This window comes from Microcaecilia unicolor, chromosome 11 (genome assembly GCF_901765095.1).
Source record: "Microcaecilia unicolor chromosome 11, aMicUni1.1, whole genome shotgun sequence".
Taxonomy (NCBI): domain Eukaryota; kingdom Metazoa; phylum Chordata; class Amphibia; order Gymnophiona; family Siphonopidae; genus Microcaecilia; species Microcaecilia unicolor.
Window position 1 is genome coordinate 107,322,592 of NC_044041.1, and position 24,220 is coordinate 107,346,811.

At 47.8% G+C, this 24,220-nt stretch overlaps 1 protein-coding gene across 2 annotated transcripts in view; it reads right to left on the bottom strand.

The window, feature by feature from the left end:
- Positions 1–24,220, bottom strand: part of LMNB2 (lamin B2) — a 250,862-nt gene that overhangs the window by 161,514 nt on the left and 65,128 nt on the right. For both annotated transcript variants that reach the window (XM_030220310.1, XM_030220309.1), the window contains 3 exons: positions 21,024–21,180; positions 2,176–2,301; positions 1,598–1,768 (listed from right to left, as the gene is read on the bottom strand). In XM_030220310.1, coding sequence (XP_030076170.1) covers positions 1,598–1,768; positions 2,176–2,301; positions 21,024–21,180 — 454 coding nt within the window. The remainder of the gene's footprint in view (positions 1–1,597; positions 1,769–2,175; positions 2,302–21,023; positions 21,181–24,220) is intronic.

Below are 24,220 nucleotides of genomic sequence, written 5' to 3' on the forward strand. Positions count from 1 at the left end.
GCCAAAAAGGCACCAGCCACGTTACCCATGACCTGAGTCGTTCCATGAGTAAAACGAGGTGCTGCTCCCGAAATGCCCTCACCGCAACCGTTACACAGCGGAAGAAAGGCAATTGTCACCAAAAAAGGGCCAAACACTCCAGAAACCCAGAGTTCATCAAGAAAAAAGACAGGGGAGAGGGGTGTAGAACAAACGTTCCCCTCCCCCCTCGCCAGGTCAGCCGACGATCAGAAGTCGGGTCGGAAAAAATCCTATCACCCTGAGCCCGAGAACCTCCGCTAGAACTCTGAGCACGCTTCCAGGGAAACCGAAGGCCAGCCTGACCAGCGAAACGTAAAAGTACCTGAAGGCAGAGCACCACGAAGTAAGCCCCAGCACAAGATGGCGTCAGCGATGGCGAGAGCCCGCCAAAACTACAGCACGGACTGTCAAGCACAACGGCGCACTGAAATATGCCAAGAATAACGGCGCACTGAAATAAAGTGCCCCTGCTAGCTCCCAAACAGCGAAATAAAACATCTCTGTGCTCAGGGCTGAATGAACCGCTCCCAACGATAAAAGAAGAAAATGGCACTCACCTCATATAAAAGCAGAAAACAGCGCCCAAAGGCAGGAAAATTACCAACCTCTGCTGTGTCCCAGCACGGAGCTGAATGTCCTTACTAAATCTCTGCTACTTCTTTCCGCTCTGTGCGTCTTTTTTTTTTTTTTTTTTAAGAGGCAGGAGTGTCAGGGAGAATCCGAAACGAAGAGCCAAGGAATGCCACCAAAGCATGGAGACAGGAAAGGGGTAGGGGAGGGACCTGGCACCACCAGGTGTATCCCTTACTGGCTTAACCTGGCCATGAATCCCTAGCTCAACTAATCCTGAGGGAACAGGCTAGGAGCTTCCAATCCAGAGAGCTGCACAGGATATGTCCATCCACCTGCTGAGATAGAGAATACACACTGAGATTAAGCTGGCTGCACAGGTCCACATATAGTAAGACTCTGAAGTTCTCTCTATCTCCACCTGCTGGTAGGGGGACATAACCCACTCGTCTCTGGATTGATCTGTGGGACGCTATGGAATGTAAAAAATATAAAAAAAAATAAAAAAGTGTGAAGACTTTTACAAGACACTGTATCTCAATGCTTTGAGACACTGATGGGAAACCAGAGAAGTGACTGACTGGATCTGGAGCAGAAAGCTACATATTTGATGCTGGTCTCAGTCCTAACAAAGAATGAATCAGCCTTATTATGGACTGTTCAGGAGAATATAGTTTCCAGACTGAAGCTGTGGATTTCAATTACACTTTTCAAGTGGCTGTGCTCACAGGTCATGACAATTGAGGAGAATAATAGTATACTAGATGTAACTACAGGCAATCAAGACAACAGAACTTTAGAGCTGCCATCTTTTATGTATTTAGCATGCCATGTCTGGTCTATATCAGTAGTCATCGCATATCACCATGCTGTTGCAATCTAACAAACCAACGCTGAGGAGTGTCTCGGTCTAAAATGGTGTACATAGTAAAACATGATAGAATCCCATTGGGATAGAAAGTGCTAGGTAATACTGATGGAGCCTAATTCCCATTTCCAGGCCTACCTTCGCTTGGTATGTTTGCTCCAACTCAGTCTTATACATTTTGACCTGCTCATCGTGTTGGTTTCTTAGCTCTTCTAAGGCTTGGGCAAGTTTGGAATCGTACTCATACTGCCGACCAGTGTCCACTTCCACCAAACGTCGCTCATGCCGCTTCCTGGTCTCCCGTGATTCCTGCATATATTAACAGAGAGATATTTTCAGAGATTGGGGTTCACGGCTAACATTTTAGGACTGTAGTAGCAACGTAACAGCTTTCAGACAGCTCAGCATTATCTGTAACATAGTAAAGACCTGCATGGTTCACCAACTCTGCCCAACAAGAAATAATGCATTATACTATATGCTATGAGTTTAACATATGCATACTTGATCTTGATCTGTCCTTGCCATTTCCTGGATATGGACTGTAGAAATCTGCCTGGCACTAGTCTTACTCCCCAACTACTGAGTTGCTGATGAAGCCAACTCCATCCCATCTAGATCTGGGAAATGAAAGTAAAGGCGTTTCACTTAGGAAATCCAGTCTTAGCTGAAACAATTACTCTGACTCCTGCAGAGCCTTGTGTGAGCATTAGTACCTCCTCAAATATATTCTTCCTGAACTCCAGCTCTTCCTGCAGGCTCTGGCAGCGATTCTCCAGGTCCACACGTGCCAACGTCTCTTTCTCCAGTTGTTTCTTAGCCACGGCATGAGCATCCTCTGCCTATGGGATACATAAGTGTCAAATAATGTTCAGAGCAGAGCCCATCTGCCAAAGTTCAGTTTCATTTCTGATCAGTACTTTTAACCAACTTAGAAAACTTTCTAGAGTACTACTGCATTATTTACCTCGTAAGGTACAGTTTTTTTTTCTCATCAAGCATACTGTCATTGCAGCCACATCCTATGGCTGCATAGGCAGGATGTAGTTCACTGTAGGATTACCTACAATCTTCTTAGGGAACAGAAAAATGAAGGAGGAAATTTTATTCTTGAAATCTGTTTATTAGCAATGGTAAGTAAAAGACAAAACAGAATCAATCAGTTTTGATGCAATACAAAAATCACAGATACCCAACCAAACAAGGACCCCGAAGACCCCTCTCCACCTAAATACCCTCCCAATAATCTACACTCCATCACACGTGCATACCAGAAACACATCAGCTATCAACCATTTAATGAGAGACTACGGAGAGAGTGTAAGCTTAAAAGGCTCCCATGTGTCTTGAAAAAGCTTGCCAGGTCCACTGTCCAGAGAGTGAATCCCATGCCTCTCCAACCGCATTTGTTGCAATAAGAGACCTCCAGATCTGAAAGCGAGGTTCACGATCCTCCAAGTCAGCTAAGCAGAACTGACTTTATTCCAGAAGTTATGCATAATTATGAAAGGGTTTAAATCCAGTGGGTATTGAGGCTGTGTATGTATAAGTTTCAAAAAGAGGTCTTTCGTAATAGAGAAGTTCCAAATTGCCAAAAGTTTCTCATTGCAATACAGGACCAAAATTGGTGTTCAAGTGTCACATTAGGCCAGTTACATTTCAGTTAAGCTGTATTTTGAGCAATGGTTGCTTTAAATGCTCTGGACAGAGAGATATGCATCCACAAAGCAAATTTATATCTCACGCAGATTTTCAGCTTTGTGTCTTTTATAAATCCCTTGTATAAAAAGTCCATAAGTGTTGTGATGTAAGGGCACATTGAAGATCTATTTCCCATAGTGCTACTAGTTTCTTATAATCTAAGTCACAAGTCGTGTCCTTAAGGTGCTGATGAAGAAAAGCCAACGGAATTGCTAACTGCGCTCCTAAGTATACACTCTGGCAATGTTTCCTGAACATCTTCTGTCAGTCTGTCCAGTCAAAAGAAGATACACAGTGGTTTAGTTGCAAATATGAAAAGTGGTGTGTGGGAGGCAAGTGATATTCTTGACAGTTTCAGCAAAGGGCCTCATATGACCTTCAACACTGAGCACCTGAAGCAGGTACTGCAACCCCTTTTTAGCCCATTGGGTAAAAACACACTGTCCCCAAACCTAGTGGGAAAAGGTGAAATTAGGCCTTACTGCTAATTTTCTTTCCTCTAGATCCTCCAGACCGTTCAAGACGCTTGGGTTATGCACTCCTACCAGCAGAGGGAGATTGAGAACTCTAAAACTTCTTATACAAGTAGCCTGTGAAGACCTTCTCCTAACCAGTAAAACAGTAACAAAGCACAGGAACAAAACACCTCCACCTAAACAAAACCACTGAATCACACTCAGATCTCCTCCCCTTAAGACAGGGGAATTCAATGCAGATGGGCACAAACGGTACCACAAACTGCCCTTAGTAAAACTCCAGGACCCAAATCACAGGAGCTACTAGAAACATCAGCAACTGAAGTCTAAAGAAAATATACTGAACTGTCCGATAAACTGGGTGGGCTCTTGAACGGTCTGGAGGATCTAGAGGAAATAAAATTAGCAGGTAAGGCCTAATTTCCACCTTCCTCAGCAATCCTCCAGACCGTTTAAGACGCTTGGGACGTACCAAAGCAGTAAACACATCTATGGGTGGGACCTGCGAAGCCCAGAAGACAGGACTGCAGCTCCAAAACTGGCATTCTCCCTTGTCTGTACATCCACTCTGTAATGTTGACAAAAGAATGCAGGGAGGACCACACACGCCACTCTACAAATGTCCACCGGTGGAACAAAACTACTCTCTGCCCAAGAAGCAGACATCCCCCCTAGTGGAATGTGCCTTGAGCCCCACCGGCACCGTACAGCATGCAATATGTAAGCTGAAGAGAGATGGCATCCTTCAACCACCGAGCTATAGATGCCTTAGAAGCAGCCGCTCCCTTCTTGGGCCCCCCATGAAGGACTGTCCGAAGACCTAAATTCCTCCGACCTGCGCAAGTAAACCTTCAACACTCTGCGCACATCCAATTTCGCCAAACGACGCTGAAAAGCATCCCCCGTCCGGTCCCCCAAGACCGGCAACAAAATCACCTGATTGACATGAAGGAGGATACCACCTAGGCAAAAACGAAGGGACTGGACGCAGCGAAACCTTTTCCTTAGAAAACCACAGAAACGGAGGCCTACATGAAAGAGCCTGAAGTTCCGAAATCCGGAAGCCGACGATATAGCTACCAAAAGACCACCTTCATAGTGGCTCAAAAGGAGAACCCGCCAAAGAGTCAAGAACGATATTAAGATCCCACTGAGGAACTACCGGCCTCTGAGGAGGACGAAGCAACTTCACCCCCCTCAAAAAATGGAACACATCCGGGGAGGAACTACCGGCCACTGAGGAGGACGAAGCAACTTCACCCCCCTCAAAAAATGGAACACATCCGGGGAAAAATGCAACTGACCTGCCCTGCACCTTACCCCGAAAACACGCCAAAGCAGCCAGCTGCACCTTCAAAGATGACAATGAAAGGCCCTTCTCAAAACCATCCTGCAAGAAATCTAAAATGCACGACACAGAAGTGTTGAAGGGACACACGCCCGGTCCCCACACCAATCTTCAAATATGCGCCACACATGCACATAGGCCAAAGACGTCGAACGTTTGTGAGACTGCAGCATCGTCTGAATCACCTGAGAAAACCCTTTCCTTCTCAACCGTTCCCTCTCAAGGGCCACACCGTAACAGAGAACTGAGCCGGATCCGGCATGACAATTGGAACCTGACACAACAGCACCGAGCCCCCCCAGCCGCAGAGGCTCGCCTTCTAACAGGCGCATCAGATCACCGAACTACGGCCGACGTGGCCAATTCGGAGCCAACAACACCGGACCCGCATGACATTTTACCCTCTGTAGGACTCGACCTATCAAGGGCCACGGGGGGAAACACATACAGCAACACCCGCTGAGGCCACGGAAGGACAAACGCATCGATCCCTTCCGCTGGTGGATCCCGACGCCAACTGAAATACCGAGGAACCTGAGCTTCTGTGCCGACGCCATGAGATCCACTACTGGCATTCCCACTTTAGAACTATCTGGTAAAACACCGACCGGTGCAGAGACCATTCTCTGGGGTCCAACATGTGTCTGCTTAGAAAATTCGCATTCACGTTGTCCACCCCAGCCACGTGCGCCGCCGAAATCTGTACTAGATGCCTTTCCGCCAAACTCATGAGCAGAGCCGTATCGATTGCCAACCGCGGACTCTTTGTACCGCCCTGCCAGTTGACATACACTACCGCTGTCGCGTTGTTGGACATGACTCTTACCGCCTTTCCGACCACACTTGAGCGAAATGCCAACAGAGCTAGCCGAATCGCCCTTGTCTCCAACCGGTTGATAGACCACTGAGCCTTCCTCCGTCGACCACCGTCCCTGCGCGGACCAACCGAGGACACTGAGCTCCCCAGACCAGCAGACTGGCATCCGTTACCAGAATCACCCACTGAGGAGGTTCCAACGGCATGCCCTTTTTCAGACGGGGCCGAGCACAGCCACCACTGGAGGACTGCGCCGAGGAGCCCCCCCCCCCTCAATGGCAACCGCAACTCCAACTGTGTACCTGAGGAGACCACCTGGACAACAGAGCCGCCTGAAGCTGACACATATCGCCCTGGCCCATAGTACTACTTCTATTGTCGCTGCCATGAGGGCCCAGAACCCGAAGGTACATTCGACCGTCGGGACTCTGAACGGACACTAACAGCCGGAGCTGCTGCTGAAGAGAGGCGATCCGAGAAACCGGCAGAAAAACACGACCCACTGCCGTGTCAAAACCGCACTCCCAAGTACTCCAGACTCTGCGATGGGATCAACTGACTTTTTGACTACATTCACTACCCATCCGAGCGATTCCAGAAATGCGACCACCTGAGCCGTCGCTGCAACACTGTGAGCCCAAGACTTCGAACGGATCAACCAGGTCATCCAGATACGGATGCACTAAAATTCCCTGCCTCTGCAAAGCCGCTGCTACCACCACCATTATCCTGGAGAAGGTGCTTGGAGCCGTTGCCAGACCAACAGGCAGAGCACAGAACTGAAAGTGCCTCCCTAAAACAGCAAAACGAAGGAAACGCTGATGGGCCTCTCGAATCAGCATGTGCAGATACGCTTCCGTGAGATCCAGTGACGTGAGAAATTCTCCCTGACAAACAGCCACTATGACCGAGCGCAGAGTCTCAATGCGGAAGGAATGGCACCTTGAGCACCCCATTGACCCTCTTTGAGATCTAAAATGGGTCGAAACTGGTCCCTCCTTCTTCGGCACCACAAAGTAAATGGAACAACAACCCATTCTCCTGCTCGTGCCGAGGAACGGGTACCACAGCTCCCAACTGGATTAAGCGACCCAGAGTCTCTTGAATAGCCTTTAACTTGACTCGAGAGTGACAAGGAGAGGGAAGAAACGATCCAGCAGCGGGTGCTCAAACTCGAGCGCATAACCGTCGCGAACGACCTCCAGCACCCACTGATCTGAAGTAATTTGGGGTCCACCCCTTATAAAACAGACGAAGTCACACCCCGACCTTCACCAGAGGCTGGACCCGCACACCTTCGTAAGGAGGACTTATTACCATTTCCGGCACCTCCAGAGGAGTCCCGACCTCCCTCGATGACCTCCTCGAAAGGACTGCATCCGCTGGAAAAACTGCTTTTAGAAGGAGACCAAATCTGCCCGCCTGTACCACCTCGCGTCCTTAAACCGACCTCTAGCCAAACCCCCTCGACTAGCCGACTTAGGCCGTAACTCCGGCAACCTTGAGACCTTGGCATCCCCAAGACCCACTCATCAGTTTATCCAAGTCCTCTACAAACAACATAGACCCTTTGAAAGGTAGACAACACAACTTTGCTTTAGAGGCCGCATCTGCCACCCAGCCACTAAGCCAAAGAGCCCTGGCGAGCCGTCACCCGCCAGAGCCATATTCTTAGCCGAAGGCCCTTAGCAAATCATAAAGTGTGTCCGCCAAAAACGAAGACCCCATCTCCAATTTCGCCAGCTCCTGAATCAAACCAGTCCTATCTAACGCAGGCTCAACCAAGAGCTTCTCCGCCCAACGGAAATAAGCTCTGGCTACCAAGCCCCCACACGCAGAGGCTTGCAAGGCCAAAGCCGACAAATCAAAGCTGCGCTTCAGAAAGGACTCTAGCTTCCTATCCTGAGGATCCCGTATGGCTGTAGCCTTAGTAACTGCCGTAACCACCGCATCCACAGTAGGTGGTTTTCAGCAGGGCCAAATCTTCCAGAGGCAAGGGATACAGCCGTGCCATAGCCCTAGACACCTTACAAGCAGCCTCCGACACAGACCATTCCTGAAAAACCATGTCTCTAATGTCTGAATTCATGAGAAATGAACGGGAGGCTCTCCGTATCCCTTAACCAAGGGATCTACCTGGGGTCCCTCCGCAGAGGGAGTGGCCACCGGAGCAAACTTCAAAGTAGAGATCACCTGATCAATGAGCTCTAAACAACTCCTCCTTATGAAAAATGTGAACCACTGAAGAATCTTCCCCAGGCCTTAGCCATCCTGATCCTCACACTCATCTAAGAGATCCTCCTGGGTCACTCCAAACCTCGGACCAGAGAAAGTATCTCCATAGCTCTGAAATATCCACCCGTGGGCGCTTAACGCCCACTGAGCTAGCAGCCTCCGGTGAACAAACAGCCTGAGAGTGGCTAGCTCTCCATGCATTATACAGAGACCAAACAATTCAGGAGTAAACCAGACCCCCCCCCCCCAACGCTACTGAAGCCCCAACAACACTTCCCGCCGTCTCCGCGACGGACCCCCCCTTGCTCCTGCGGCGGCAGGTCCATCGCGTGATCCTCGGCTAAACTAGGTGCGCTTCCGCCACACACGGGTCCCCCGGCGCCGGTACAGAATGCGCAGCCAAAAGGGCCGCACTTCCGCCAAAACGGCTCCATCAAGGCCGACCCGAGAACTCGCAGCCAAATGGTCGTGTTTCCCGCCAAAACCGGCCCCGCCATTGCCGGCCCAGAATATTCGGTCAAATCGCCGCCCAACACCTCCGCCGACTCAGGGGAAGCACGGGGGCAAGAGCGCTGACAACGTAGGCTCCCCACAAAATTTACATTGGCCACCTTTCACTTCAACGCCGCGTTTCGCAGAAAACGACACCTCGCCGGCTTAGGACATAATGCCGCGAACTTATTAAAATCAACAGTTGCTTTGTGCTCTGACAGACTAATAGGCAAAAACGCCTAAGGCAAGAACGTCCTTGAAGACGTTTTATCTCTGACTGCCACAAGAATGGCCAAAATAGCCGCCTTTAAAAACATTTATTTATTTTTAACCTCGTTGTTGATGCCTAAACCGTTAAGGGTACAGAACGAGGTCTGTAGCCGATGGTCAAGCAGTCCTCCAAGAGGAAGACACAGGAGGAGGGACCCGGCCACCCGGGTGTGACACCCCAGAGGGAATAAGAATCCCCTTAGGACCTTACACCCTATAAATAGATCCAAGTGTGGGTTCTCTAACATTTACAACCCAACTAGAAACCCCAATGGCCTACCAGACTTAGTGCAATGCAACAAGCTGCACACTTCTACCCTCTGCTGAGACTGAGAAATACTGGGTAGGAGAAGGTCGGCACGGCTACTTGTATAAGAAGTTTTAGTGTTCTCAGTCTCCCTCTGCTGGTGGAGTGCAAAACCCAAGCATCTTGAATGGTCTGGAGGATAGCTGAGGAAGCCGGGTTATTACAGATTGACAAGTATGAGTCACAGACGCTGAGAAAATGGTGGCAACAGAATACCAAAACGCCAAACTCCATACTGCTCATGCAACTTTATATATAGGATAATGAGCAAAGGTTGTTAGCTGGCACCTTAGGATCTTGTGTTAAAATATGACTAAAATGTATGGTCTGATTTCAATGTTGTTTCTATCCTTAATGAGAAGTGTTCTTTGGTTCTGTAACCAATTATTTATGTGGCACAGCCCACAAGCTATGGTGAAATATTTTGATATTAAAAAACTCATCTCACCGTGTACCTCTGGAGTTTGTATTAATGCCATGGACAGACAGGCCACCTTGCCTTCCATAGTATATTGTTGCAACAGCTTATGAAGTGTGTGCTCGTCCTTGGACTTAAGATATAAAGGGAGCATTGAAAAGTATAAAGCCACTTTGGGCCAACAACATGTTTAATAAGTGGAGTCGCCCCAAGTAGTCAACGGATACACTTCCCACATCTGGAACTTTGACCTTGTAATCTCCAACAATGATAATACATTACATGGGTATAAAGTGGTTAGGTCTCTGGTATTTGAACTCCCAGATATCTGAGAGCCATCTCGTCCCACTTAAGAGGAAGGGGGTCTAACACCGACGCTCTTTCACCTCCAATGACAATGGGTAACACTTTAGATTTATTGCAATTAAGATGAAGTCTTAAATACTCCCAAATTGGGTTAGGAGAGATAATAGTGGGAAAGAGATTCCTGGGGAGATTTTTGCAGCACAATTATGTCATCTGCATATGCCAATGCTTTCACTGTATAACCTTTAAGAGTTAAGTCCTGTATATCAGATGAGGTATTCATCACCTTCAGGAGTGGTTCTAAAGAGAGCGCAAATATGAGTGGAGAAAGGGGGCATCCCTGACGCTCCCACGCTGTATAGGTAAAGGAGACGTACATGTCCCAATCACAAATAATTGCACCTGAGATTACTATACGAGGTACCACTGCCTGTAAAACCAGCCATGCACTCTCAACATGTGTGAGGGACCTTACTATTAAGTGCTGTCATGTACGCTGGTCAATAATGCCTCTGCCGTGTACAAGATCACCATACAGCTTGGATCTCTGCTGGCGGACAGTGGTACATTCCTAATAGTATTTGTCCTGTATTTAACACCAATTGCCGATTTTGGATAAACCAACTTGCAGTGAATCAACCAGGCATGCCATAAACTCAGCCAGGCGTTTGACTGGCCTATATGCTTTGCTTTCATCTCTAGGTTTATCTGATTTATGTATTAATTATGAAGCTAGATTTTCATGCCATGGGAATATACATACATATGTACACTATTGTTTGGTAATAGGATAGAAAGAGACCTAAGAGTTGCGGCAACAACTTGTGATATTCTCCAGTAAAAATGTCCACTGAAGGTGGGAACAGGGCCTCAACTTTTTGACTGATATTGCAGTTCTTTAGCCGACTGTTGAGTGCTTGGGTGGTCAGCCTCAGTGAGTTTAGGTAACTGTGCACGATCTAAGTATTACATGCTCCTCTGACACAGGCCACTCTCCATGTAAAGACTTGTTCAACAAATATAACTGCTATTTTATCTTGTCGATTAACCAAGCACCAGTACTGTCACACAGATTCCCCACGGTACATGTACCTCCCCAACTTTAACCAACCGAGCCATCAACTTGCCTGACTTATTTCCATATTTGTGAAAGCGGTATTTCTGAAAAATTAAACTCTGCTGCATATGCTCATGTATGAGTACATTTATGGCTATCTGTGCAGATAGATATTCCTCTTGCGTTGTGAAGTACGTATATATGCACACTTTACTTTCTGCAATTGCAGTTCTAGGTTTTAATGGAAGCTGCAAGTTTTAACGCCTAGCAGCTACACATGCTATGATTCATCTTCTCATCACCACCTTTGTTATACTTCTAAACAAAGACAGATTATCTAATGCTGGGCATTGTGTTAAAAAAAAATCCCACTGAGTGCGAGATAAGTCTGAAAGTCCTTTTTATGAGCCAGATAGCTTGGAAAGTGCCACCCCACATCAGTTTGGTAATAGTATGCTGCCTCCAAGTCCATCCAGACCACTGCATGATCTGAGGTTATTTCAGGCCCTATTGTCACCCTGCCTGACTGCTGTAAAAAGGTTACTAGTGATTAATATGTGATCCAAACTGGTTAGTATATCATGCGCTCGCAACCTGTGCGTGTATTCTAGGTCTTCAGGGTGAACAATCTCCAGGCATTCACCAGGTCTAGGGACTTACAAAGGAAATCATGGTCCCTGTTCCAGTTCTAGGTCCCTTAGAGTGTCTGACATGTGCCGATGCTATCTAACTCTGGGTCAGCTATCAGGTTCATATCACCCAACACAATTAGTCTTTATGTTGAAATGGTAATAAGCGAACTAGCAAAGGAGGATAGAATTTAGCCTCAAAAGGCGTGGGACCATATACATTCAATAATATACTCTCTGTCCTGCAACCATAACTTCACTAGAATATATCTGACTTTATCCCCCTTCAGAACCACTTCCGAAGTGCAGGCCAATAATCTGTGAATCAAAATTGCTATCCCTCCCCTCCTACTTCCAGAGGAGACAAATGAGAAGTCTCCTACCCAGACCCGTTGAAGTTTAGCATGCTCCTCATAGCTCAGCGTGTTTTTTGAAGGCTGGCAATATCTGCCCCTTTACGCTTCAGCTCTGTAAGTATCATTGCACATTATATTGAGGAGGAAATACCCCCCACACACACACATTTCAAGTTAAAATTCTGCATGTCAGAATGGTCTAACTCCATTCTTACTTGAAAAATGGCCAAAGTGCCCAGCCTCACCCAAGCCACAACTTGGTCCTGGTGTAATGTACAATTTGTAAATTTGTTAATGAAGAAGTGAATCTCAAATTAAATGCCTGAATTCCCTTCCATTCTTACATAATCCAAACCCACCCTCCACCCCTAACCCAAGAAAGATATGGTAACCCATAGCATCTCTCTCACTATAAAGCAGGATCAAGGGGACAGCACTTCAATGCTAGGGCCCTCACCCACGACTATCCACTCAAGTTGGTTCTAAATAATAGCATACTGCAGCAGTAATACAAAATATAAAGATGGCTGATTACCATAACTTCAGTAACGTGTGACCCATAAGAACTGTCCATCTGCCAATGTCTCAATTATCATTCATTATTTGCAGTTGAAGGTTGTGGTAAAGTGGCTACACATTGCTGAACTGTCTCCAAATTTACTCCACTGTCCATTAAGCAGTAGTTTGAACACAGCGGGATAATCACATAAACCAGGAACCACGTTCATGACACATGCACAGTTAGGAGTAAATTTACATCTCTCTCTTGCAATGTTATGGAATAGTCAGGAAAGATTATATAGGTGTGTCCTCATATTGCAAGGTATTCTTCTTCGTCTTCCGAAAACTGCGTAGTACTTCCATTTTATGAACATAATTATGAATTTAACTATGACCCATGAGGCCTCCTGAGCCCTCCTGTTGATGACCAAGTCGGTGGTGGCCCAATGAGGTTTATTATGGCAAACTAGGTGAAAAGCCAGCATTCAAGTAACGGCCTTAGATTCTGTGCAGGGAGAGCCTCATGCAGTCCCACTATATGAAGGTTTCCCCATCTGGCCTATTCTCCGGTCTTCAGTAGTCCATCTTGTTTACGCACCTGTTTCTGAAAGGCTGCCACTGTTTGCCAACAGGACCTGCGTCTCTTTTAACTTCGAAACTCGTTCTACTTCACCAATTCTAACGAGTGTATCAGTCAACAAAGTTCCCATGTTAGTGAGTTGCTCAGCTATTTCCTGTCTAGGTTCAAATGCTGTGGTGACGGTGGTGGCAAATTGAGAAACTGGTGTTCAGTGAAAGCGGGGGCACTCATTACCTCTGCATGTGCCATCTTGTCTTTCCCTGCTTTTGTTCAGGCCAGTGTCCTCTTTGTTGGATTTACTGGGTATGTCTCACTCAACCTTGGTGAAATACTTGTCCAGATGCTGCAGCCCACTCGCCTCAGAAAAGGTGAGCTGAATTTGCTTCAGTATGTGCGATATTGGCCTGTGGGATCGGGGCCCTAGAGAGAGAGTCAAGACATGTCTCTCTCTGTTAACACATCATGTGATCTCCCGGAGGAAATTTTTGTAAAAAGAATGCCTATTTCTACTATGGCAACATAAGTGCCTATCTGCCTTATTTAATTACTTAAATCACCTTGATGTGAACAATGATGTTTAACGCGTAGACGGTAGGATTACTGTATACCCAAATTTCAAATAATTCCCAGGCACACTTGCAATTGTATATTTGAAAGAATCATATATAGTATGTTGGTAGAGGATCGTCAGACCTATTCCATCTGGCTGCTGAATCTACTATTCTTTATGTAGTCAGATGCACATCTCATTGATCCTTAGTCTATATAATATTTTTCTGTTTTCTGTATTCATGTACTTTAACACATTTTTCCAATTTTGTTTCTTGATTTACTTAGTTCTTCCTTCAAATCTCATATTTATCACAACATTCTATACAACCTTCTTTATTACTTAACTGACAGCAGGACGCTAAACGCGAGATTCACCCATCTCGCGTTAGCGTCCTGCGCCAGTTAAGTAATGAAGAAGATGCATAGAATGTTGTGATAAATGAAGTTGCTAAGTGAATGCATGCACTCTACACATGCATAAATATAAAACATGCAAATACACTGCAACTCTGCCTTCACTCTGCTCAAACTACACCCCAGGGAAGGCTTATAAGTGGCATGGGATAGCAGGCGTGATCTGTGTACACACTTCTATATATGTAAAGTCATACATTTATAAAAAACCCTTTGTGTGTGTAAAACTCACTTTGCATTCAGAAAAAACCTATATTTTTACCCCTTATAAGCACAGTACTTGAATGCTCTAGCCCACCAAAGATTCCAAACATTTCTTTCGAGGCTGGGAGCACCACCAACGGGCAGCAGTTCAGTTCTTAGTAATAGTAAAAAACTTTAGCCTGCATAAGTTTCAATTGAAACAGTCATCAATAAAAAAAAAAAAGAACAGGATTTTTATATCCTGTCTCAACCCTTAGCTCTGCAAATTTACAAGAAGAGGGTCACTATAACTATTGATTATAGCAGACTACATTATGTAACACACAAAAAAGCCAACCATAAAAAGATTAAAAGTTAACTGTGTTGGTTAGTAAATGCTGTGTACTGCCCTGTTGGGTTTGATTCTCAAGACTTGAGTCTGGCAGGGGTGTTTACAGCTTTCAGTTGAGAGGTACTGTATTCTCAGCCATGATTCACTACAAGTGAGATTCATTATTTATGATTGCTTGGTTCTGAAAGTCGTTATGGCCTCTCATGAAGACTGTTTCTGTGATGGCTGTGCACATAGTGTGGAAGGTGGAGATTATTTACAAAAACACTTCTAGCAGATGGAATGAGGTTCTGTGGATACTATGATTTTGCAAGCCCTTAATGAAAGAGCAGGTTAAAGCGAATGCTACATACCTGTAGACGGTATTCTCCGAGGACAGCAGGCTGATTGTTCTCACAAATGAGTGACGTCCACGGCAGCCCCTCCGATCGGAGATCTTCCTAGCAACAGAGTTTGCTAGTTCTCGCGCGCGCCCGCGATGCGCGCATGCGCGGAGGTCTTCCTGCCCAAAATTGCTCGTGTTCGCTAGTCCCGTACCAAGCAAAAACAAGACAAGGGAAGACACAACTCCAAAAGGGAGGTGGGCGGGTAGGTGAGAACAATCAGCCTGCTGTCCTCGGAGAATACCTTCTACAGGTATGTAGCATTCGCTTTCTCCGAGGACAAGCAGGCTGCTTGTTCTCACAAATGGGGTATCCCTAGCCCCCAGGCTCACTCAAAACAACAAACATGTCATTGGGGCTTCGCAACGGCGAGGACAGAACTGAGATTGACCTAGACTTTTCCAACTAACTGAGAGTGCAGCCAGGAACAGAAATAAAATGGGCCTAGTGGGGTGGAGTTTGGATTCTAAACCCCAAACAGATTCTGCAGCACCGACTGCCCGACCGACTGTCGCGTCGGGAATCCTGCTGAGGCAGTATGAGATGTGAATGTGTGTACAGATGACCACGTCGCAGCCTTGCAAATCTCTTCAATAGTGGCTGACTGTCAAAATGGGCCACTGACGCCGGCCATGGCTCGCACACTGTGAGCCGTGACATGACCCTCGAGAGTCAGCCCGCCTGGGCGTAAGTGAAGGAAATGCAGTCTGCTAGCCAATTTGAAATGGTGCGTTTCCCCACAGCCACTCCCCTCCGTTTGGTATCAAAAGAACAAAAAGTTGGGCGGACTGTCTATGTGGGCTTGGTCCGCTCCAGATAGAAGGCCAATGCTCGCTTGCAGTCCAATGTGTGCAGTTGACGTTCAGCAGGGCGGGTATGAGGACCGGGGAAGAATGTTGGCAAGACATTGACTGGTTCAGATGGAACTCCGACATCACCTTCGGCAAGAACTTAGGATGAGTGCGGAGGACTACTCTGTTATGATGAAATTTGGTATAGGGAGCATGAGCTACCAAGGCTTGCAGCTCACTGACATCTGCGAGCTGAAGTAACAGCCACCAAGAAAATGACCTTCCAGGTCAAGTACTTCAGATGACAGAATCCACTGGCTCAAAAGGAGGTTTCATCAGCTGGGTGAGAACGACATTGAATCCTATGACCTGTAGGAGGTTTGACTGGGGGCTTCGACAAAAGCAAACCTCCTCATGAAGCGAACAACTAAAGGAAAGGCTGTCCCAAGATCGGCTTACCTTCCACATAGTAATGGTATGCACTAATCGCACTAAGATGAACCCTTACAGAGTTGGTTTTAAGAGCCGACTCCAATAAATGTAGAAGGTATTCAAGCAGGGTCTGTGTAGGACAAGAACGAGGATCTAAGGCCTTGCCATCACAACCACACAGCAAACCGTGCGCCAGAGGAAAAAATAACTCCTCTTGGTAGAATCTTTCCTGGAAGCAAGCAAGACTCGGGAGACACCCTCTGACAGACCCAAGGAGGCGAAGTCTACGCTCTCAACATCCAGGCTGTGAGGGCCAGAGACCGAAGGTTGGGTTGGAGGAGCGCCCCTTCGTTCTCTGTGATGAGGGTCGGAAAGCAGTCCAATCTCCACGGTTCTTCGGAAGACAATTCCAGAAGAAGAGGGAACCAGATCTGACGAGGCCAAAAAGCAGCAATCAGAATCATGGTTCCCCTGTCTTGCTTGAGTTTCAGCAAAGTCCTCCCTATCAAAGGAATGGGAGGATACGCATACAGGAGACCTTCCCCCCAAAACAGAAGGAAAGCATACGACGCTAGTCTGCCGTGGGCCTGCAGCCTGGAACAGAACTGAGGGACCTTATGATTGGTCTGAGTGGCAAAGAGGTCCACCAAGGGGGTGCCCATACTTGGAAGATCTCGCGAAACCACTCTGGAACTGAGCGACCACTCGTGCGGTTTGCATGATCCTGCTCAATCTGTCGGCCAGACTGTGATTTACGCCTGCCAGATATGTGGCCTGGAGACCACATGCTGAACCAGCGTGCCCAGTGCCACAAGCTGACGGCTTCCTTACACAGGGGCGAGATCCGGTGCCTCCCTGCTTGTTGATGTAATACATAGCAAACCTGGTTGTCTGTCTGAATTTGGATAATTTGATGGGACAGCCGATCTCTGAAAGCCTTCAGAGCGTTCCATACTGCTCGCAACTCCAGGAGGTTGATCTGGTAGACCTTGTTCCTGGACGGACCAAGTCCCCTGGGTGTGGAGCCCATCGACATGCGCTCCCCACCCCATGAATGACGCGTCCGTTGGTCAGCACCTTTGTGGCGGCTGAAGAATCTGGGAAGGGACGTCCCATGGTCAAATTGGATCGAATTGTCCACAATGAAGGGAGAGAAGAAACCTCGTGGACAGACGGACCACGTCCTCTAGGCTCCCAGCAGCTTGGCACCACTGAGAGGCCCGGGTCCCATTGAGCAGATCTCATAAAAAGGCAAGGCCATGGGAGTCAGGTGAACCGTGGAGGCCATGTGTGCCGAGCAATCTCAACAGCTGCCGAGCTGTGATCTGCTGCGACGCCCGCACCGAGGAGACAAGGGTCAGCAGATTGTCGCCCTGGTCTCTGGGAGGTAGGCACGGGCCGTCTTGGAATCCAGCAGAGCTCCTATGAATTCGAGTTTCTGAACTGGAAGAAGTGGGACTTTGGATAATTTATCACAAACCCTAGTAGCTCCAGGAGTCGAATAGTCACCTGCATGGACTGCTAAGCTCCTGCTCATAGGTGTTCTTATTACCAGCCAATCGTCGAGGTAAGGGAACACATGCACTCCCAGCCTGCGCAGAGAAGCCGCTACTACGGCTAGGCATTTGGTGAATACCCTCGGCGCGGAGGCGAGCCCAAAGGGTAGCACACAGTACTGAAATGCCGTGTTCCCAGACGAAATCGAAGATACTGCCTGTGAGCTGACAGAATCGGGATGTGCGTATAGGCATCCTTTAAGTCCAGAGAGCATAGCCAATCGTCCTGTTGAATCATGGGAAGAAGGGTGCCCAGGGAAAGCATCCTGAACTTTTCCTTGACCAGATATTTGTTCAGCGCCCTTAGGTCTAGGATGGGACGCATCCCCCGTTTCCTTTTCCACAAGGAAGTACCTGGAATAGAATCCCAGCCCTTCTTGCCCCGGTGGCACGGGCTCGACTGCATTGGCGCTGAGAAGGGCGGAGAGTTCCTCTGCAAGTATCTGCCTGTGCTGGAAGCTGAAGGATTGAGCTCCCGGTGGGCAATTTGGAGGCATTGAGGTCAAATTCAGAGAGTACCCTAGCCGGACTATTTTGAGAATCCACTGATCGGAGGTTACAAGAGGCCACCTTTGGTGAAAAAATGTTAACCTCCCCCCCGACCGGTAGGCCGTCCGGCACAGGCACTGGAACGTCGGCTATGCTCTGCAGGAGCCAGTCAAAAGCCCGCCCCTGACTTTTGCTGGGGAGCCGCAGGGGCCTGAGGCGCGCGCTGCTGACGAGAGCGAGCGCGCTGGGGTTTAGCCTGAGCAGCAGGCTGGCGGGAAGGAGGATTGTACCTATGCTTGCCAGAAGAATAGGGAACCATCCTCCTTCCCCCATAAAAACATCTACCCGAAGAGATAGAGGCTGAAGGCGGCCGGCGGGAGAACTTGTCGAAAGCGGTATCCTGCTGGCGGAGCTGTTCAACCACCTGTTCGACCTTGTCCCCAAAAACATTGTTCCCCCGGCAAGGGGCATCCGCAATCTGCTGCTGGATTCGATTTTCTAGGTCGGAGGCACGCAGCCATGAGAGCCTGCGCATCACCACACCCTGCGCAGCGGCCCTGGATGCAACATCAAAAGAGTCAAAGACCCCCCTGGCCAGGAATTTCCTACACGCCTTCAGCTGCCTGACCACCTGCTGAAAAGGCTTGGCCTGCTCAGAAGGGAGCTTGTCGACCAAGTCCGCCAACTGTCGCACATTGTTCCGCATGTGTATGCTCGTGTATAGCTGGTAGGACTGAATCTTGGCAATGAGCATTGCAGAATGGTAGCCTTCCGCCCAAAAGAGTCCAAGGTTCTAGAGTCTTTGCCCGAGGGCGCCGAAGCATACTCTCTAGAGCTCTTGACCTTCTTGAGGGCCAGATCCACCACACCAGAGTTGTGTGGCAACTGAGTCCGCATCAACTCCGGGTCCCCATGGATCCGATATTGAGATTTGATCTTCTTGGGGATGTGGGGCGTAGTTAAAGGTTTCGCCCAGTTCGCCAGCAACGTCTTTTTGAAGACATGATGCATGGGTACTGTGGACGATTCTTTAGGTGGCGAAGGATAGTCCAAGTAGCTCCAGCATCTCAGCTCTCGGCTCATCCTCCGTGACCACGGAAAGGGAATTGCCGTAGACATTTCCCGGACAAGGCCGCGAAAGAGAGACTCTCCAGGGGAGAAAGCTGTCTTTCAGGCTGAGGGAGTAGATCGAAAGGAGACCGTCAGACTCCTCGTCAGAGAAATATCTGACGTCTTCCTCTGCTTCCCACGAGGCCTCCTCATCAGTATCGGACACCAGCTGGTGGATTTCGGTCCGAAGCTGCGCCCGCCTCGACTCCGTGGAAACATGGTCACGGTGGGAGCGTCGAGAAGAGGACTCCCGAGGCGGGTGCGACGGAGCTCCCTCCATCGACGTCGCCGGGGAGCCCTCCTGGGAGGCTGCCGGCACCGCAAGCGGTACCGGGGCGGGCGCCCTCACCGCAGACGAGGGCCCAGCCAGCGCCTCACTCGACGGCACCGGCGGCGCAAGCACCCCCGGTACCGGAGAAGGGCGAAACAGCTCTTCCAGAATCCCCGGAGGACGGCCCTGAGGCTCTCGTTCAGAGAGGCTGTGGAGAAAGGCGGCCCGGCGTCGAGCTGCAAACCTGTTCCGGGGATGGAGGCGGTACCGGGCTGTCCATAAGGGAACGCATCGACACCTCCTGAATGGAGGGTGAGCGGTCCTCCCGATGTCGACGCTTGGGTGCCGGTAGTACCGGCGACCCAGAGCTCTCAGTACCATGCTTGGAGGGTGACCGATGCCGGTGCTTCTTTGCCTTCGCACCACGCACGGCATCGGTACCCCCTGGTACCGAAGAGGAAGACGTCGAATCCAAACGCTTCCTCGGGTCCGAAGAGGGTCGATCCCGGGGGGGGGGGGGGGGGGGGGGGGCTGTACCGCGGGAGCCCTCGAGACAGGCGGAGACCTGCTCATAGGCTCACCGCCACCAGCAGGGGAATGGACAGCCCTCACCTGCACTCCAGACATCGAAGCACCCTCCGACGACATCCTCAGGAGGAGCGATCCCGGTCTCGTAGCTGCACCCGACGATGACCTCGATACCGAAGGCCTCGATGTCGATGCTGGTACCGATGGACGCGGTACCGAAGTTGATGCCGAGGACCGCGGACTGAGGATGTCGATGCGCCGGATGAAGCCCACGAACAAACTGTTCCACTGGGCCAATCTCGCCGCCTGAGTTCTCCTCTTCAAAAGAAGACAGAGATTACAGGCCTGAGGACGGTGCCCAGCCCCCAGACACTGAAGGCAAGAAGCGTGCCTATCAGTGAGAGAGATTATCCGCCGCACTGGGTGCACGGTTTTGAGCCGCTGGAAGGCTTCGATGACATGGGCGGAAAAATCTCCCCGGCAAAATCGAAGTCCGCGATGGTGAAAAAAAGGGCACCAAAAGCTCACAAAAAACGAACGAGCGGCGAAAAAAAGCCTCAATCGACCACGAAAAGAAAACTTACGGGCCAACACTAGTAGTAAAGGAAAAAGTTAGAAATTTTAGCGAAAAAAACGCGAATCGCGAGGGATCTCCAAGGGGCGCGGAGCGACCGAAAAAACAGCCGTCCCGAGCCGCAGAAAAAAGGAGACTAGCGAACACGAGCGATTTCGGGCGGGAAGACGGCCGCGCATCGCGACGCGCGCAAGAACTAGCAAACTCTGTTGCTAGGAAGATCTCCGATCGGAGGGGCTGCCGTGGACGTCACCCATTTGTGAGAACAAGCAGCCTGCTTGTCCTCGGAGAAGGCTGGATTCGTAGCTCAGCTGCAAAGAAAAGCGAGATGACTGTTTTTTTGCTTCTACTGACAGTCCTTCAATGAAAATCAAACTGTCTGCAATAATGCAAAGGAGAAGTAGCCATAATACAGCACAGACACATGCAAGAATACCTTAGCCAACTGGGCCTGCAGGTCAGCAACTTCTCCCTCCAGACTGTGTTTGTCATTGAGCGCTGTACTGAGCTCAGATTCACTGCGATGGAAGAGGGCTTCCAGATCTTTAAGTCGAGCCTGGGCTGTATTCAGTTCAGCATCTTTCTTCTTATAGCTGAGGACAGAAAAGAATAAAAATCACCATGCTCCTAGTAGAAAATGGATCTTTTCCATGAACTCAAAGGTATCCTGGATAACGTGATCAGCACTGACTGATCCTCAATCTGATTTCCAGAAAAATCCATTTACTTTTGATGGAAAAAAGATTCTTAGTCTATTATTTTTTAATTAGATGGATAAATGAATGCATGTCAAAAATATGCTTCATGTTGCCTCTATCATAATTACTCTACATGTGTTTACAGTTGTCCAAAAGAGTAATATAGTGAGATTTAGTCATACCTGATAATTTTCTTTCCTTTAATCCAGCCACACCAAAATCAGTACATAGGATTATGTCCCCTTTCCTACCAGTAGATGAATGTAAAAATAGCCATACTGGGCAGACCGATGGTCCATCTAGCCCAATATCCCACTTCAGCGGTGGCCAATCCAGGTCACAAGTACCTAGCAGAATCCCAAATAGTAGCAACATTCCATGTTACCAATTCCAGGGACAGCAGTGGCGTTTTCCATTTCTATCTCTATAGCAGACTATGAACTTTTCCTCCAGGAATTGTTCAAACCTTTTTTAAACCATAGTATGCTAACTGCTGTTATCACATCTTCTGGTAAGGAGTTCCAAAGCTTAACTATTTGTTGAGTGAAAAAATATTTCCTCCTATTGTTTTAAAAGTATTACCATGTAACCTCATTGAGTGTCCCCTAGTCTTGGTACTTTTTTTGTGTGTGCCTTTTTCAAGTCATGTCCGGATCCTAGTCAGACAAACTAACTTTAAAATTAAGCTTTTGAGTAGATTAAGGATTTGTCTGAGGATAACTTTAGGCCCTTTATCTTTGCTCATATTACCCCACTAGTTGACTACTGTATTGCTCTGCTTATGGTAGCTTCAGGGACCCTGTAGCACCCTCTTCAGGTGGCATAAAATGTAGCAAGGACAGTGACCAGAACAGCTAGATTTGACCATATCACCCCAGTTCGGATGAAACTCCTTTGGCTGCCACTTAAATGGCGCTCACAATTTAAGATTCTCACACTAAAATCAGACTAATTGGTGTTTGAACAATGAGGCTCCTGTCAGTTTGGCTACTCTATTATGAACTTACTGGCCAAAAACATCCCTTCGCTCTAACAAGTTATTTGATGTACCTACTGTGAAATATATACGATTGGAAGATCATAGATTGAGAATGTTTTATGGGAAGGAGCGAGGCTCTGGAATCGGCTCCCAGATCAAATTAATCTATCGAAGAACTAACATCAATTTTGAAACTGTGTGAAGACACTACTTTTTAAGGAAGCCTTTGGTATTGACTCTGGAGGCTTACAGATGTTTGCTATCTGTGATTTTTGGTCTGTCTTGCTGGAAAAAGCAACGGTTGATATTAATCCGTTTTTATTGTGTATGTGAAAATTCTAAACCACCTTATGTCACAAAATGCCTAGAACCCACCTGGTTGGGGTGGGGGGGGGGGGGCTAACCCTGCAGCCACCTAAAGGGTCTGTCCCAGCACTGCTCAGGATCCCGCTACCACCTGCGCACATGCTCTACACTGACACATCCTTCCACTTGCCTGCTGGGTCCCACTTGACTCTGAGCGAGTTTCTTACAAGCAAGTTATTTTCCTGATGGTTTCTAAGGACAGGTGTCCCACAGCTCCAAGAAAGCACAGAACAACAGGATTGTTAGTCAGTCCACAACAAACACAGCTAATAAATGAATTTATTTATTATCATGGAAAAATAGAACAGTGGATGGTGAACAAAAAAAAAGGTATAAACAGCAACACAGGTAAATCAAACAGGAGTCAAATATTAAACTAACTAAACATTGTAACATAGTAGATGACGGCAGAAAAGACCTGCACGGTCCATCCAGTCTGCCCAACAAGATAAACTCATATGTGCTACTTTTTGTGTATACCCTACCTTGATTTGTACCTTCAGGGCACAGACTGTATAGTCTGCCCCAGCACTATCCCTGCCTCCCAACCACCAGCCCCGCCTCCCACCACCGGTTCTGGCACAGACCGTATAAGTCTGCCCAGCACTATCCCCGCCTCCCACCACCAGCTCTGCCAGAAGCATATTAGCAAAATAGCACCACTACAAACAGAACCTCACAAAAACACAACTCAATACCATGGTTCAACGAAGAACTGAAAAAAACTAAAAACACAAGTTAGGAGGCTTGAACAAGCATGGAATAAAATAAAAGATGAATACATACTTAACGCATGGAAACAAACGCAAAGAAAATACAAATATGCAATAAGGACAAACCAAAAGGTCATACTACAAACCAAAATAGGGCCAGACTACAAAGACATGCATAACTTTTCCAACTCGTGAACAAACTACTAGATACCACACCGGTTACCACAACCAACACAGATACCCCATCAGCAGACAACATTGCTAAATACTTCAACAAGAAATTATAAATTACAAATCACCTTACTACTCAATACCACCAACCACAAAAAATCCATTAATTGTCTGGACCCAATCCCCGATGAATATCCAGCTGCCCGAATCTGGACAAACTTCGCTCTACTTACCGATGATACCGTCACCCAGCGATCAACAAGTTCGCCAAATCCCACTTGCAAACTGGACATTCCCAACAACTTAATAAAATCCGCTCCTCAACGCTTCACAGTAGACCTCACGTCACACCTAACTACATGTTACAACATGGACCTTCCCTAAGGATAAAGGACATTACTCACCCCCAATACCTAAAGATTCAAAGAAAAAAAACCCAAACGACATAACCAACTACCGCCCGGTAGCATGAATCCCTCTGGCAGTCAAACTAATGGAAAATATGGTACACCAAGCAGCTTACCGCCAACTTAAACAAATTCTCAATACTACATGAATCACATCAGTATTTTGATCCAACCACAGCACCGAAACAGTACTAATCACTCTCTTAACCAAATTCAAAAAAGCAATTGCAACTGGAAATAGTGTACTTCTCCTACAATTCGACATGTCCAGCGCGTTCGACAAGGTAAACCACAAAATA